At 41.4% G+C, this 17779-nt stretch overlaps 1 protein-coding gene across 4 annotated transcripts in view; it reads left to right on the forward strand.

Annotated features, from left to right (window-relative positions):
* Window positions 1–17779, forward strand: part of MIER1 (MIER1 transcriptional regulator) — a 36172-nt gene that overhangs the window by 14586 nt on the left and 3807 nt on the right. For 3 of the 4 annotated variants that reach the window (XR_010833424.1, XM_067001953.1, XM_067001952.1), the window contains exons 4-12: window positions 4403–4570; window positions 7084–7216; window positions 9433–9497; window positions 9829–9901; window positions 12671–12822; window positions 13398–13479; window positions 14794–14888; window positions 15393–15520; window positions 17193–17332. Coding sequence is in view for 2 of the 4 variants with exons in the window: in XM_067001953.1 (XP_066858054.1) it covers window positions 4403–4570; window positions 7084–7216; window positions 9433–9497; window positions 9829–9901; window positions 12671–12822; window positions 13398–13479; window positions 14794–14888; window positions 15393–15520; window positions 17193–17332 (1036 nt within the window). In the remaining 2 variants the exon portion in view is untranslated. The remainder of the gene's footprint in view (window positions 1–4402; window positions 4571–7083; window positions 7217–9432; window positions 9498–9828; window positions 9902–12670; window positions 12823–13397; window positions 13480–14793; window positions 14889–15392; window positions 15521–17192; window positions 17333–17779) is intronic. The other variant, XR_010833425.1, reaches the window with a different exon arrangement.

Consider the following 17779-nt stretch of genomic DNA (forward strand, 5'->3'; position numbering starts at 1 on the left):
GCAGTGCTTTGTTGACGAGCGTAGTTCAGCAGTCGGTGTGTTCCCTCTTGGTTGGCGGGGCCGCACGTTCACATTTCTGCCCGTGTCAGCTCTTCCCTGGTCAGGACAGCATCGGATGTTGTAACTGAGGCTGGCATTGCTCCCCGCGGGACTCGGGAGGATGCTCTTAGGGGCTGGCCCAGAAACTTGGTCAGTTTCTGTGCGTGCTGTAGGTAGAGCTTGCACTGCCTTTCAGATGCTTCCCCCCAGCAGGGTCTTGCTGGGGACCCATGGTTATTTCTGGCTGGGGGATAGCAGCCACACATCGAGGCTTGCTTCCCTCTCCTTTTTGTGCTGCCTTTCTCTCTCTCTCTTTTTTAATTCATGCCTTTTCTTAGACATGGATGATAGACAATCTAAATCTCAAAACTATTGTCAAGACAAGTACTATCCTGTCTTTTTCTTTCCCCAGACATTTACCCCTATTACTTCAGATTCCCCCAGGCTGTAAGTGTGCCTGATTTACTAGCACAGCTCCTTCAGAGACGAGATGGCAGTCAGGTTTTGCAAAAGAATTTTTGAACCTTAGTGATTTAACTCCTGAGTGTCATAAAAATTAGGCATTCCTCCTCCCAGGAGGAGGATCTTTTCTGCTCATTGTTTGAAACTGGTAAATCTGTAGTGCTTGAGGTTGGTCAGCGTCCTACATTTGTGTGTGCAAGTAAGCACGTACATTTTTGTCGAAATAACAGTACCGTATCTATGTTTAGAGAAGTCACCCTCTATGCTGCTCCAGGATAAGGAAAAACCACAGTTCCCTGAGAGCAGAACAGTACGAGAAGGGAGTAAGAAGTACCGAATTTGGTGGTTTTTAGTAATATTTCCTGAAAGGTAAGAATTTTTCTCGGGGAGGAAGGCCACCCGCAGTGTCATGCAGCAGACTCCTCGGTCATACCCAGACGTGCGCTCAGCAGTGCTGGTTTTGTTTGGAGGAACATCCCTGCCAGGCCTGACCAGTGCTCTTCCTTCAGCAGCCTGAGGGACAGCGCTCAGGAAGGCGCTCCTGGCGTGAGGCACAGCTCTGGTGTTCTGGGCACGCTGGTGCTGCAGTTCTTCAAGGTGCAGGAAACTTGGCTGCATCGCGTTGGTAGGAGGAAGCTGTCTTTACGCTCTGCCTTGGAAGCAGTAAGGGACCAGGCCCAGCAAGCTGCAGAAACTCAATTTCCTCTCACTCTTAGCTAAGCTGACGGTACAAAGTAGCAGCAGGAGGGAGCCTCAAATGGAGGATTTCAGGAACCTGGAGCCCAGCTCTTGGCCTTTGTGCTGCCCCGTCTGTGGGCAGAGCACTGCTGGGTGCTGTGTGAGGCGCCCTCCCTGCACTGCTTAGGGATTCGTAAGCCTTTGACCCCCCTCCTTTTTCCATTTGTTGTACATAATCACTTGGGTTCTCCCCCCGAGGTCCCCCTTTTCAGAGAGGGCTCTTGGGTTTTCTTAGGTTTGTGCGACAGCTTCCTTTTCTCGGTAAATGAGAGATCCATGCATGGAAGTACGCAGTGGTTCTCCCAGATACTCCTCCAGCCTCTAGCAGGGTGCAGTTCAGGCACATACGAACCAGATGTTGTCTCTTGTAATGCCTCTCAGCGTTATTTTTCCCCTTCTGTGGATTTGTTCATTTGATTTTTAACCTCTGTAAACTTTGTGTCCACAAGGCATGTGGCAGTGCCGCACAGTTCATTTAGCGTGAGAAGTGTTTGTGTTCTTCAGATGTGTTTTGTGTTCATTGCAGAGGCTGCCCCGAGCTCTTCAGTTAGGAGAGTGCAGTCATTTATATTGACCTTCTCTGTGCTCCTTATGAAACAGTTCTCTGGTATATCACTCCCCCTCACTTACCTCTCCTCCAGATGCATGGTTTATCATCCAGTTCTTGTTATTAAACGTCTTCCACCTGAGAAATTTCTGTGCCATTGATTATCCAGGTTACTTTTTTTTTAACCTCTGTTTCTGCAATATTTAACCGATACAGAGATGATGATCCTGGTACTAAGAGCATTTTGTCTTTGAGAATCACAGGCACTCGGAGCTTTGTAAATTGCAGTGGGCTACTGCAAGGCTCTGTCTAGGAAAAATGTCCTAAATACAATACCACTTTTAAGCAACACAGAGTAATCCCCCTGTTGCATAATTCACACATAGCTACAAATGATAGTAGAAGTTCTTTCTAATTCTCAGTCTGTATCTACAAATAGCATAGTGATGAGGAGTGCTCCGTAAAAGTATATTACTTTCAAAAATGTACTGGAGAGCATTTGTTTGGATAATTATATGATTTTTTTGATAGCTGTACTGTAAGGTTTTAATTAAGATCACAGCACTGTCATGTTGTCCATGTCATTAAAGCATGATTTCCCCACTTCTGAGAATTCATTCTGTAAAACGATAAAGTAGGGACCAAGAAGTCAAACAGGGAAGGTGAGGAGATTTGGGTCCACATGGCCTGCATCTACCGTGGATATAGCTTAACCAAAGACTAGCCCAGTAGGTGGGTGAAAGGCTTAGTGCTTTGAAGCAAAATAAAATAAAACACATAGACAATGAGTACAGGTAACTCCTGTGTTACTTTTTGTTTTACACAGCAGAACTAAACACACTTCCATTTTGCGAAAGGTAGTGTTAGTGTGCTTCCAGAAAATAGAGGTGTGCTGAGCAATGAAGGCCCTTAGGGAAGGAGTTCAGTGGCAGAAGTATATGGCCAGCAGATAACTAACACTCTGATTGGCAGCCAGGATTTACACTACGTACGTATTTATAGTTGCATACACCACTGAATAATAAACAAAGGATTTGATCTTCTGAGAGAGGTAATTCGAAAATGCTCCCTGAGAGTTTCATCTCCGAGAAATCCTTTTAAGGGTTCTGTATACTGCCCCTGAATACAAGATACTGAGGTATTAAAAGCACTAAAGTGACTAATTTGCAGACCTGGCAATTAATCATTCGTGTTAATAAATCGAATGCAATTAATTGGTAACAGCTCAGGAGTCACCGAACTTCAGATCTGGCTGGATCATTTGAAATACCTCTTCAGAGTAGACCAGAATTCTCTGTAGAAAGATTTTTAAGTCTGCACATATTTTTGTAGGTTTGCTTCCTACCTACATCTGCTTTTGTAGGCAGCTAGATTAAAGCTTTGTGTTTGTAAATGAGGAGATGTGTATGTAAACACTGCTGTCTTTGCCTGGATATTAGGTGATGCTGAATTAAGGCAATCCCTTACCCCTATCCAACTCCTCATGGTTGGTTATGCACAGGAAGGGGAAATAAGCATAGGTGAGGTGCATTTTTTGTGTTGTTTTGTATTGAAAGTTCAGGTTGTAGAACCGCGTGGAACTGTCCCTGTAGTGCAACTCTCCAAGCAAAGATTTAACTCCATGTTCAAGCCAGGCACTGCGAGTTCAGGTCCTTATTCTGCTGAATTCTTGGAAACACTGCAAAAATCACTGCTTTTTAGTAGAAAAAGCCCCTGCCATGCAGCTAGCTTCATATTTCCTGCAAAACTGTCAGGAACGTAGCTGTCTGCTTGAAGTGGTTGCTGCTGACTCACGTTTTGTTTGTTTCCTTAGATAGGCACAAAATACTACAAATCCTTTGGGTAGTTTTTGGGTGGTAAAGGGAATATCGTTTTTACATTCCAATAATGAGTGTGCTTGCTCTACATATACTAAAAGGGTGTGATGTGTGGATCACACCTCATACTTGGCTGCCAGAGTAATGTCTTCAAATAATCTCCGCTCCTCTCTTTTCTGAGGTCACCTTGGAGCTGGGCACGAAAGAGATTGCAGGCGATGGTTTAGCTCGGTAGCCTTCAGTCAGCTACACTGACACCACCTCCAAAGCACATAACTAACCCACAAACATCCCCACTGCATGACTGGTTGGACGTCCAGCCACCTTTTAGGATCCAGTGCAATGCGTGCCTTGTTTCGTAGGCATGAAAGCACCACGGGATCGTATCGGAAGCATCTCTCCGACATACGTAGCCAGACGTTACCTGCCACGTTGCAGTGCTTGTGGTTTGGTTAAGTAGTAGCAGGCGAATACCAGGGAGGGGATGGGGCATGCAGCCCTCTGGTGCCCTTTTAATGAACTTTGTGGCCCCTTTGAGAGTTTGTGGTATGTGAAGTCTCTATAAATTTATAAAGGATTAGGAAATTTAAAGTTCTGCTGCATAAAAAACCACACGCTTTTCTTAGGAGCCAAAACTTCTCACTGTCCATTCATTTTAGAGTGGGCATTCTTAGTATGCCTGCTCATCAGCTATCTGGTTTTGCTCTTACGTCTAAAACGCACACCTTTGGGCTGTAGAGCAGATGTGGGATGTGAAATACCTCTGATAAACCTCCAACTTTGTTTGAATATTTATCAGGAAAGTGATATGCCAATCCAGGAGCTACTTAGCCTTTATGGCTATGATGGTACCATTCCACTCCAAGAAGATGATGATGATGAAGATGATGAAGAGGAAGAGGAGGAGGGAGAAGATGATGATGATGTTGATAATGATGACAACAGTGGCTGTAGTGGTGAAAACAAAGTAAGTGCTTACACTAATTTGATTTTCATACAGCCGTTCTGTAGACAACCATTCAAAGTCCCAGATCCCAGCAGAAATCATTCATAAGATAGTTGATTTCAGATGCTTTGTGTACTGAACTCTGATGTTTCTTCTTAATTACCCATCAGTATTGCTCTTAATTGCTCTTAATTCCATCTGTATCATTCCAAACTGTTGCTGAGGCAAATGAGAGTATGTGTATACATTTAGCATTATGTAAGAAGGAATTGTAATTGTCCTTCAGAAATACTGGCTGGCTTAACTGAAGTGTTGAGTGCCTGGAGGTACCTTCGTAGATATGGCTGAGTACTTGTTTCAAGATGAAAAGCTGATCTACTGAAACTGAGCAGTAAAGTATGGAGTTGAATTAAAAGATGCCTCTGTGAGCATTGAAGGTTACTGCAAGTTTTCTGACTTCAGCATCTGAATTGTATTTTGTCAGCCTGGCAGTAATCGCCCTGCTTGTTTTAGGTTGTTAATTAAATCTAATGCCTCAATTATCTTTGCAGAATGTATAGTTTTGAATTTAGCATCTTTAAAGTCCTGTCCTGTGTACTCTTAAAATAACTTACCTGATTTTAGAAGGGTCTTTTCTACTTGTGTATTTTGTATGTACTTTTAATAATCCTGTCCTGTCATGGGCACAGCTGTAACTTCTCCATTACTGGTGGCATTCAGAGTTGCTTCCTGAATTCCATTAAAATATGAAAACCTTTGTACTGTCAGTGACAAAAAAATCACAGGCATTAATGGAAGTTGAATTACCTAATCTGGGTTTAAACAGGATACATTTTCTTCTTTGATATCTTACCCATTTAGAACGTCTGGAATGAGACAGAAAGATGAGAAATGACATACTTGATTCCGAAAATGAAGTTCTTTAGGATTTGCACACTGCCTTGTTATATGCTGTAAATGATCTTTTTTTTTGTGGGTTGAATGGTTCAGAAAGAAGAAAGATACGTAGTTACATTGCATTAGGAAAGCTTCAAGAAGCTGGAGAGGCAGAGAGATTTACGTACCATGAAATATGCAAAATTAAAGACACAGAAGTGTTTAATTTTGTTGTGCCCAGTAGCATTCCTGAAGCCCCACCTCGTTCTACATCCTTGTCTTAACTGCTTCCCAACACAACTTCCATCTTGTGCTCTCAGGGCCTCCTCTGGCTGTCCAGTTGTGGTACTAGCTGATGTAATAGCGTGATAGTGCCTGCCTTTTCTCTTAAACGGATAAAATCCCAGTGTCTGCCACCGCTAAGGTGTTAGCAGCGAGAGGAGCAGTCCTTGTCCCCCTGTAGGGGACCAACGCAGAACCAGATGTGTTCCTGCCCGGCAGCAGCCACAGGCGCCGTCCGGTGCGGTGGCCACAGCCAGTGTTTGACCGAACTGCACGCTTGGAGCTGTGGCTGGATCGAAAGTGGGTGCTCACTTACCCTACCCCAGCCTTCGGAGGGCTGGGCCAGAGGTGGCGGGGAGGACTGGGCACGGAGCGAGCGAGCTAACCCGTTCCGTTCCGCTGGGTGCCCTGGGCTACAAGGAGAGCTCTAGCAACACTCGGTGCTTTTAGCAGGGAGGCAGTAAAATGCATCCATGGGGGTGGAATAATTTTATAAATCATTCAGGCTTTCTCTGCAAGCGCACATCTTTCTGCAGCTTTTTTAGCTCTGCTGCACTTAGCTGCTTTCTATTTTTAAGCTGCTTTAAGCTGCACGTGTGATAACACCGGGCTCGCCGTTAAAGGTACACACAACCATGTGTTGTGCCGTATGCCTGGGTGCTACAGCCGGCAGGTGTGAGCGCTCACGGGTAGTCATAAAGCCCGTGAATGATGGAGACAACATGCCTCAGAAAAAATATCTTTTTTAGCCTTTTCATTTTAACTAATTGTAACAATTCCCATTGTTGTTCTGAGTTCTCTTCTAATAAAGTAACTTATTCTTATCTTTGTTCTTTCGGTGACTCAACGATGTACTTACACATAGCATGCAGGTTTAGCAATGTACTGTTCCTGTAGGGTTGAACCACTCTATTGACATTTATTTTTATGGAACATAACATTTCCGTTTGATTGAGAAAAGTAGGGCCATTAAAGATCTCCTGCTCTTCCTGCTGAAAACTCATAAGGAAGGGCTTTGAAGACTGAAGTAAAATTTAAAGTTAAATGAAATTAAATGAATACTGCAAGGATTTTCTTGACTTATTTTAAAACTAGACATGATGTTTAACTGTGTTTGTGTTTCTGATTTGTATGTTAGCATCTGAGTGTTGAGTCTGATTTGCTTAAAATCACGGTCAGCAAATAATACGATGTGCTTACACATTTGTTATGGCTCAGTCTGAACAGACCACAATCTGTACAGTCACTTGAAGTCAGATAGATAAAGGATATCTGTTTGGTTTTGATGCGTTGGCAATTTTGGAAAAAATACTGCCTAAGTAGTATTTGCCACGCACGAGGTATACCTGTCTCCTCTTTGCTTTCTTATTTTTAAGGAGGAAACCATAAAGGATTCATCAGGTCAGGAAGATGAGACACAGTCATCTAATGATGACCCAGCACCATCTGTTGCTTCTCAAGATCCACAGGAGATAATTCGCCCCCGTCGGTGTAAATATTTTGATACAAGTATGTACAGTTTAGTACTACGAACAGTTATCTCACCGTGATTGACCTTTGCTTTTGAACAGCTTCGTTAACACAGTATTCCGTTTCTGAAATACGCATCTAGACATCTGCAAATGTGTGTTTGCTCTCTTTCTCGATTTCCCTGTTCTTGATTATCATTATACTCAATAGGCACCAGAAATTCCTATTTTTAGCTGAATGATACATCTTCTCCCCAGATAAGGCACTCTCTATAAGCCTAGATATTCTGTCTTCATAAAGGGTTGTATATGTGGAAATAAATCAGAATTTCTGCAATTTGGAAAAGCATGCTCTCAGCCAGTGTAACTCCTTTCATTACATTACTCCTGGCCTAGTAGCAGTCCAGTTTATGATCCCACAAACTGGCTTGTGCGGATGTGCCCTTCAGGAAAATTTCCTTGCACGTGGAGTCCAGGTGCAGTAAATGGCTTCGGAGACCAACTTGCACAATGAGGAACGTGCTCTTCCTAACAAATACTCTGCTGTGGAATCTACAGCCTGTGCATTGCTACGCTCTGCAGTTGCAGCATTGCTGTGGAGCGTTCAGTAGGGGTCCAGCAACACCTGGCTGTTCAGTATGGTATTACCTTACTGTCAGAGCTTCAGCTGCCGCTTCACACTAAGGACACAGGTAAAAAATACTGCAAGTAGAAAACGCACTACTTCAACTAGATGACTGCTGCACAGTGTGTGGTCATCTTGAGAAGGCCAGGTGGCATTAGTTTATGTACTCATTTGAAGGTGAGAGTCTGAATGAATAAAAAGTAAAAACTGAAATTAGCTGGAAATAAAACCTTTAAGATCACTAATAGATAAAACAAAAGGAATGAAATCCGAAAAAGGCTGATAGATTTTTAAACCTGAAGTGATGAAGGGAGAGATAACAACGAAGAAAATTTAGTTCAAGAATTCCACATTTGATACCATGGCCAGCATTGTGGACTGATTATTTTCTCTCGTTTTGTTAAAAAATTGGTTTTGCATCTGTTTGAGGCTGTTGAGCTGCTGTTACGTAGCTGTCCCCTTAGGCAGTTCCCATTTCTGTGGCAATTTTACTTAGTGGGATTTGAACCTTTTAGTACTGAGCTGTCAGGAGGGCCATTTGGACAACAGATATTTTACCTTTGACTTTTATATACATACCAGTCATCACGGTCGATAATGTTTAAATTCCTACTGTACTATGTTTTAACTAACACAAATTAAAGCAAAAGGTTCCTTCTGATACCTTAATAGTTATAGCATAGTAGATTTTTTTTAATCTGTAATTAATGCAATTTTTTAATCTGTAGTTTATTTTAATCCAAAAATGTCAAGGAACCTCAGCATGTAGCTATGCAGAAGGTGGCAAGTATCTTAAATGAAATCTCTTCTTAGGATAATGCAAGTGTATTGCACTAGCTTTGGATTTTTATAGTGTTCAGCTGTATGTAAATTGTAATTTACTGCACAAATCATTTTAGTGCTGATGCTGTCTTTTGCCATACACACGAACCAGGTATCGTGGTTGCTTTCACTCTGCTGTGAAAGGCAGCTACCCCCTATCATGATCCATTATTCAAAGCACCGCTGTGCAGCTCTGAGCAGTACGTCCAAGCCTGTTGCACCCCAGTAAGACTGAGAAGAGCCCACCTGTGGCTTTCTCACGTTGTGCTGTAGTTTACCTCAAATTCAGTGACTGCTGCTGTAAGGGAGAAAGAAGAGCAGAGCTAGGAGCTCATGGAGAATGGTGTTGAAATCCACGTGTGGATGCTGAATGTCCACACAAAAACACTTTCAGAAAGTAGCTGTTAGTAGTCAGTTCGGAGGTGAATCATCTCAACTGCTTCACGGCCGGCTGAGGGAAAGCAAAGTTTTATTAGGAAGCATTAAAATTGGAGGATGTATTCATTTGTTCCTTAACTTTTCAGAGTCAGCCATGTATCTTGAGCCGTTCTAAATGTGAACGTTGGGTGGGTTGTTTTTAAAGCAGTCAGTACTCGAGCGTCTGGTCCGTCACTCGCGCTGCCATTTGCACTTCTGTGGTGTTAGATAAGGCGGCCGGGAGGCAGAGCGGGGCTGTGGGTGGGTGGCCGGGCTCGTGTCCTCCCCTCACCCTTGCACAGGAGCCCGCTGAGATGTCCCGGGCTGCCTCGCTCGGCATGGCTCCGGCGTGGCTCCTTCTCTGTAAGTAAGTGTTGGAAAATTTCTCGTAGATAGCGAAATAGAAGAGGAATCCGAAGAAGATGAAGATTATATTCCCTCAGAAGACTGGAAAAAGGTAACTATTATGGGCTGTTAAAAAAGTATGTCTTCTGTGAATAATGAGCTGATCTGTTACCTAGCAACTTTGAGCTCCATAGATCACACAGTTTTTCTCCGTTTTGTCCTGACAGATATTGATGTTTTTATGGTAATGACTGTTAAAGACCTCCCTAGGTAGTGAGAAGTAGGTTTCTATATAGTGCCTGTTTGCCAATTTGCTTTTGATTTTGAAGAATGAAAGTTTTAAGAGAGAAAGAATGATACGGTCATATTTCCTTTCACTAAAAAAACCTGCAAGGCTGTGGTTGCTGGTTGCTTAACTTTTTGTTTCTGTTATTTCTAAACAGGAAATCATGGTGGGCTCTATGTTTCAAGCTGAAATTCCAGCTGGCATCTGCAAATACAAAGAGAACGAAAAAGGTGAGACATAGCGCTGTTGCCGTTGCTTGACTTAAGTTTCTAGTGGGGAAAAATAAAAGATATATTGGACTTAAGTCATGTATGTGGCAAAATATAACAGCTCCTTCAAATGAAAAATAGAACCACAATCTCAAGCTGTAGTTCTTCGTGTGCTTCACCATCAGAGCTTGAGACTTGGAAAAGAAAGATTATATTGCTGGCCTATTGAGCCCTTGTGTTCTAATTTGGTAATTTACACAAGTTTTCATACAGAATGTGTTAATCTCTTCACCTGATGTATTTTGTTTATGTGAAACATAGTAAAGAAATGGTGTTGCTGGAATTGAATTAACATGTTAAAAGAGACAAAATGGCACCAGCAGCTTTTGTTTTCACATTTTAAAACTTTTAAGTCATTATTTAAATACCTCTTCTTCTACTTTTTTTTTTCCCCTCCCAACCAGAGTGTTTGTCAGTGCTTTCTCAGTGTAATTGAGTAAGGAAAAGCAGACACGGTTTAAAACCAGTTGTGAGCTTAAAAGAAGAAATTTTCTTGCTCATTCAGCCCATTACTAAGAATTCATTTACTCTGCAGGTCGGTTGGAGACTGCAGTTTTCATACAAGTTAGTTTTTAAGCTAACCGGCAGAAAACCCCATGCCTTCTTAGAATCTGAGAATATACTCAAGTGGTGGCAATTGTCTTGCTTCAGGCTGCAGGTTGCTGTAGCCGCGCTGTGGCCTGATCTGGCTGGAAACTGAGAAGGGCATCGGTCGTGCTGCTGACAGTGAGGCTGACACATTTTGTCAGCTCTGGGCTTGGTAGCCACAGAAGTTGAAGAGCATGTAATTTAAATCCATGTGAGAAGTCAGGAGCTTCCACGGAAAATGGAAAACAGTAAATTAGAAAATACCTGCTTTTTGCTGTGAAGTTGCTCCTTGCATGCTTTCCTGCTACAGTCTAAAAATAGAGCTTGAATTATGTATTTACCTAAGATGTGGCAAATTATGCTTTATGGATCACTCACCTGCTCTTACTGGTATTTACTCAGCTCTAAATGGCTTCTGGCCTCCAATAATAAAAAAGATAGAGCTGTTTTATGCACTGCTGTAACCTATATAAAACAGTTTTTCATAGTCCTGCACACAGCTCTTTGCAGAATGCAGAGCCTACGTCATGGGCAAAAACTGTTGAAGGGGAAAGTTAAATTTTCACTGATGTTCTAGGGTTGTTCCAGTCTTATATACCAGTGGGGTTTGGTATCTTCTGCCCCTCCTTTTCCTTTCTGCTGTGTTTTAGATTAAATCTTTGACAGGACTCGAGATGGAATATTAATGAAATCTAGAGCTGAAAAACAAGTGTCTGAGATTGTGTATTTAGTCCTTTTATGTACATATCCCATCTTCTTTGTTGTTCTCTAAGAAGACTAGTCCTCTTGGATCCACTCCCATAAACGAAAGCACAAAAATGGTGGAACTCTTAAGAATAACCACCTTGCTTTTCAGAATGTGTTCTGACATGCTGGTGTACAGAAAAAACAACCGTGGATGCTGCACTAAGCCTAATTACAGTGGACTGGCTCTCAGAGGACTATGCCTGGAGTACAAGTAGCTACTATTAGAGAAATTCAGGTTATGAACAATCTACAGAATTAAACAATATGTTTTTCAGAAGGCTTGGACTTGAAAATCAAAGGGTAGCTCTGAAAACTGAAAGGTGCTGAAGCTGCTTTCAGACCTACCGACGTGGACCTTAGTAAACATTGCGGTGCGCTTAGCTTGCATCACTAGGGGTGGCTTGGAACCAGTTATCAGTTGTCTTCTGAAAAGAGTCGTTGCTTCTAATGGGGTTTGTATCCCAAGATAGCTAAAATCCTTTTCTTAAATGGGCAACCAAACATCAGATTAGAACTAGCCTTTGGGAGGAAAAAAAAGCTCCCAGAAAACTGTTGAGGGCTATTCCCGAAGTGTGTGTTATTTGTGAAATGAAGGTGTCTTCCTTTCCAAGACACTTAGTTATTTTTCTTACCATTTTTTTTTTCTATTTGTATTTCCATTCTGTATTTTTTCTATTTGTATTCTATTTAATGTAAAAATTGCTTTTTTTCAAGTTGCGATGCACCCAGCCACCACTCTGACCTTTCCAGCTGCACACAAACTACTGTATCGGCCCTTTCTGTGCTCACCGTACCTTCACAGGGGCTTGCTCCTGCTTTCTCTTGTTGAGCAAGAGTCAGAGGTGCTCACCAAGCTAATGGAATCAGTGTTTAAATTACTTTCTTGCTGGTTTTTGTACAGTTATCTTTCAGGGAAGACCAGGCCACAGGCAGGTCAGGATACTTTCCTGATTCTGTTTTAGTTAATAACTTGAATTTTATTTTACTGTACTGATGTTTTAATCTTGCAAAGCTTGTAGGCTATTCAAGATAAAAATAGGAGATAATTTAGAGGATATGGCCTTTGTTCATGTTCCTTCCATTAATGTAAGTTTATGAAAGTTTCCCTGGTCTGAAAGCTCGTGCAAAAGCTCTGAAAAGACAGTAGAGATCTGGTAGAATTAAAAATCAACATTCTTCACCTGAATGTTTTTGTTTTAGAAAGTATTTCTAGGATTTAGTAGGAAAGTCCAAGTGAAATTTCCTTGCAAAGTGTCAGTTTGATTGCAGAATGTTTGGCATCTGGGCATTAACTGTGATGGAGGAGCAGTGGACCTTGGTGCTGGCTTTATAAGAGAGAATAAACATCTGCATGGTTGTTTTAGCTCGCTTTTCTTTTTCTTCTGGTTATTTCAGTGTATGAAAACGATGACCAGCTCTTGTGGAATCCTGACTTCTTACCAGAAGATAAAGTGATTGAGTTCCTAAATGAAGCATCAAGGCGTACGGGTGATGAGAAAGGCCTAGATGCAATTCCTGAAGGATCACATATTAAAGACAATGAGCAGGTATATAACAATAGTAGGATTTGTAGTTTAATATTACTGAATGAATTATCCCTTTATTTTATTTTAATCCCAATAATTAAAGTAGGGCTTGAAAAAGCTTTATTGTTCTTTTTGGAAATCAAGATACGATGTTTTTTTTTTCCTGTCAACGAATACCGAATTGTTAACTTCGGCTTAACCTTGGTCTATGCATCAATGCATTATTTATAAATAATCATGCAGAAATGAGTTCTGTTCTTTCAATTACAGATTTTTTCTAAGCTTCATGAATGCGTGAAGCTAAATGTATAAGGGTCTTTATACAAAAAAACATCGATTTTACAAATGCATGCAATGGATGAAAATGTTAAAATACTTTTCCTGGGTGTATACCAGGTTTTGTAATTAAGAGAAATGGAAATTGAACAGAGGGAATATGTCTTTGTGCTTTTGTAAATTGCAATACATTCATTCAAAAAGTTTATTTTTAATCCTCTTTGAATTAGGTTTTAATGATTTACTGAGTATGCTCCTATGGCACAACATAAGTTTAGCACTATTTAGATTGTTAAACATATGTCTTTTTGTCTTTACAGGCATTGTATGAACTGGTTAAGTGCAATTTTGATACTGAAGAATCATTACGAAGGTTGAGATTTAATGTGAAAGCAGCCAGAGGTGAGCATACACAAAAACCTAGCTTCCTGTTGTTGAACTTTGCTTTAATTTGTTACACAGATAGCGGCTTTTGCTGTCAGCAGACTGAGACATTTTATTAGAGCTTGACTGCACGTCAGCATTACATATCAGTGCTCACTTAAATGCAGCCTTCAGTGAATGTCTTTTTGTTCTCTGAGAGAATGAAATTAGCAGATGTAGTGTAAACAAGTACATCCCCAAAGACAGCAAGTAAATTAGCCTTCTGTTAACAAAGCTTGATATTTATATTTGTGACTTTAATGACAAGTTAAAATGTAAAATGAGTTCTTAGCAACTGAACTGTGCATTTCCTTGGTATTTCATTCTTTGTTCTACACCTCTTCAGCTCTTAAAGTTAATGGAACAAACATGTAAAAAATGAGATAACTCAGTTCTAAATAAAGGAGAGGGAGCATCAAAACCTTTTATTTGAAAAGGTATACCACTAAAAAGATGCCGGTCTTGAAGATCCTTTTGAAGCCTAAAGCATTTGCTGTTTTGGTATTGATCTTTGTGCTCACAGTAACAAGCAACTAACAAAAGGTTCTTCTTTTAAGCAATTGGCTTCTCCAGAGTTTACTGTGCAAATCACAAGACAAGGGTGCTCAAATCAAGATCAGTTTGTTCTCACACTATTTTAGTCCTTACTTGTGACCTGAGGATTCAATAAGGCCAAATTATATTAAGTTCTTAGAACTGTGACTGAAAGTTTTTAGGGGTTTATTCTGGCTTCAGCGGAGCTAAGATTTCCCATCCGTTTCCCATTTTTTTGTGTGAGCAGCACAGTTTCTTACTTTACCTGACTGGAATTCACATCCTATCGTTGCTGGCTCCTGCCGGGGGTAGGGGAAGATCTCATTCCCCACTCCTTTTCCCCTGCTTCTTCCAAATACCCAGAACTAGTTTGAGTCCATAGGATGAGCTAGCTCCCTGTGCTGTGTGCTGGGTTGAAGGATACCTGCCTGCTTCCTGTCGTTGTAGGGCAGAATGTTGAGACCAGGTTTCTAAGCCCGTTCTTTCTGTTGCCATTTCCTGCATGCAGCTGGGCAGGAATAAGGGACTGTTTATAACAGTCCCTACCAACGAGCTCCTTAAGCCAACCAAAATTTCCCATCTTCTGACTAGCAGGGAGAATTTTCAATTTTGTACCAGTACGTGAAATTTCTGGAGGTGGTTCTCATTAGTCAGAAGGTGCTGTAAGAAACTTGAATGCCATATGTTTTCTGTCACTAAATTCTCTTCTACTGGCCATATGCTTTTATGTAAAGTGTTTTCTTTATCTCATTCCTTTAGAAGAATTATCTGTTTGGACAGAAGAAGAATGCAGGAACTTTGAACAAGGGCTGAAAGTGTATGGCAAGGATTTTCATGTGATTCAGGCAAATAAGGTAAACACCTTACAAATGTAAAATGTAGTTCTTGCTTTCTATTTTTTTGAGAAATGTAGATAAGTTCTTGTGCTCAATTTCTTTCACAAATCAATATATTTACTTCTAGTTTTGACTACGCTGGTAGTCAAACTGGTTTGTCAAAGTCCAGAATCCTCTGTGACTGTGAACCCTAGGTTCAGGAAAGTGCAAAAGTCTTGCTATGCGTACATACAGGAAGGGTCTACATCCCTATAGTCTTATTCTGGTCTGAATAGAGTGGCGAAACAGACATGAATATTTCTCCCGAAGGTTTTGCTCGCAGCACCTTGAGATGTCATCAGTATTACTACAAAGTGTTTTAATTTCTGGGCCTCTGAAATTTTGAGTCAATAGTTTCCTCTCTTTTGTATGTTGTATAAAGAAGCATGGACTTTGAATTTCACACATTTGGATTTAAATGTTAGCTTTTTGACAAAACACATATTTGAAGTCATCAAAATTTTCATGGCACATATTTCCTAGGTACGAACAAGATCAGTTGGTGAGTGTGTAGCATTTTATTACATGTGGAAGAAATCAGAGCGTTATGATTTCTTTGCGCAGCAGACCCGATTTGGAAAGAAGAAATACAATCTTCATCCTGGTGTAACGTAAGATGTGCATTTTTCTTATGTGCTTTTACATGCTGGATCTAAATCTTTCTTTTGTACCTCTCTAGTCTGAAATGGAATGACAATCTAGAGATTCCATAGTGCCAGGTTTCGGCAGGGCTATAAGAAAAGCAAATTGGTGTGTATAATGTAATTTCTAAAGTACGTTTGTTTGGAAATAGGCCAACAATGTGCATTGATCAGCAATTTAATTTGGTGTGTTTTCTGTTTAGATGTTTCACAAATGTAACGTTTCTGCAAATATGTGATTTTTTTAAGTACTTGCTTTTTAAGTATTGCTTTAAATGCATGTTTTGTACAGAGGCATGAGTCACAAGTTGTGGCACATGCTGTGGTGTATGCTTGGAATACATCGTCTGTAAAGCATTCTGGCCAACACAGTGCCCTGCACTAGGGCTTTTTTCTTGGTACATAGCTTCTTCCCACATTCACTCTGCTAGACAGGGAGGGAAATGTCTGTGCATAGCTCTTTATTCTCATCCCTCAAATCTGAGCAAGTCAGCCAGCATTATCTTCTGCCCTTCATTCCAATGCTGTGATTTTTGTGTCTTGCTCTTTCCGCAGCCTTTCTCCAAGTTTTTTTTACAATTATTTTTTCTTATAATTTGTTTCTGGCTTGTCTGTCCTTCCCTCTTTTAAATATTATTGTTTCTGTAAACATTTTAGAACTGTGTGTTGGAGCACCAAAGTGAAATAGCAGTATGACATTGAGGGTTGCCATCTGTGGCTCCTTTGATACGTAGACTGTTACAGAGCTGCTGGATTTTCTTCTCCAGTTGCCAGAGACAGTCTGTCTGCCCGTCTTCTGCCCACCCCTTTTTTTTCCCATTTATACCCAAATTGATAGACATTCTTGCTTGTTAATCACTTAAAATATCCTCTGATTCTTTTGCTGTTGATTGCATATGGTGTTCAAAAGTGTTACCAGAAGAAGGGTCATTACGGATTGTACTTGTCTGTTCTTGAAAGCTTTTGCAGATAGATGTTGGAATTCAGAGTGCAGTATCAGTTCCAGAGTAGCTGTGTGTGAGGTTATGCTGCTTCTGGAGTTAATCCAGACTAATGCCCTGAATGGAAGGGCTTTACCAACTGGCTGTGTTTGTTTGTATCTGTCATAAGAGATTTACAATTAGTGACCTAAATTGTGGGACTGTAATAGATTTCAGATATGGGAACGTGTCTTACGTCTAACTGAAGTTTCTCATTTGCTTTTAACTCTTACCCCTTTCAAGACTGTATACGCACAAAACTTAATTAATAGTGTGCTACCACTGCCGCAGCAAACCGTGAGAGCTTAGTGTGAACCTGCCTTGGAGCAGCACCTTGAAAACGCAGCCCACAGCATCACAGCATTGTTGATGTTCCTGCTCGTGCGTGATCTTACAGGATGTAGCACAAGCGCGGGCTGAGTTTCTGTAAGCTGACTGCAGTGCTCGGTCAGCAAATGGCAGTCGCTGTGGTCAGACCGACCGTGGGCCAGTTAACAGAGCTGATCTTACAGTTTTAAGTTTGCAGAAGTTGTGCATTTCAGAGAGATACAAAGATGCGAACAGGTCACACGTGCAGTATGTGCAGTGAACGCTTTTGTACAAACAAAATCAGTCCTTTCAGGAGCGAGGGCAGTGCTGAGTGTGCTGTTTGTGTTGTGCAGAGATTACATGGACCGCCTCCTGGATGAAAGTGAAAGTGCTGCTTCCAGCAGAGCTCCGTCCCCGCCTCCTACGACTTCCAACAGCAGCACCAGCCAGTCCGAGAGAGAAGACAGTGCAACCAGCAGCAGTAATCAGAATGGTGAGTGCCCCGTTGCTCCGAAAGCGGGTTGCCAAGTCACAGCAGCGTTGCAGATGACAACCCAAAAGAGAAGTTCAGTTTCCCTCTCCAAAAACAGCTCTAGTTTAAAGTATTTTCCAGGGTGTTAGCAGCTTTAACTTAAAAATGTTTTTTAAAAAAGAGCTACGTATTTGCATGTAGCCAGTAGCCATGTAGTGAAGATAAATCTCAGTAGAACCTTCCTTTTAAATGCACTTTACCTGGTCTTGTCTTCCCCGTGCTGCTGTAGTACTGTAATGCTAACTTTGTGAGGAGTTCAATGCAGGGCTTTTAAATCAACTGTCTGAGATGGAAACTGTCGGGCAGTGCGCTAGTGCTTGCCTTGTGCTTATCCCAGGAATGCAGTTAACTGGTCTTACCAGATGTGGGGCATCAAGGGCCAGTTTGGAATGGGAGAAGAGCCAGGGC

This window comes from Anser cygnoides, chromosome 8 (assembly GCF_040182565.1).
Source record: "Anser cygnoides isolate HZ-2024a breed goose chromosome 8, Taihu_goose_T2T_genome, whole genome shotgun sequence".
Taxonomy (NCBI): Eukaryota; Metazoa; Chordata; class Aves; order Anseriformes; family Anatidae; genus Anser; species Anser cygnoides.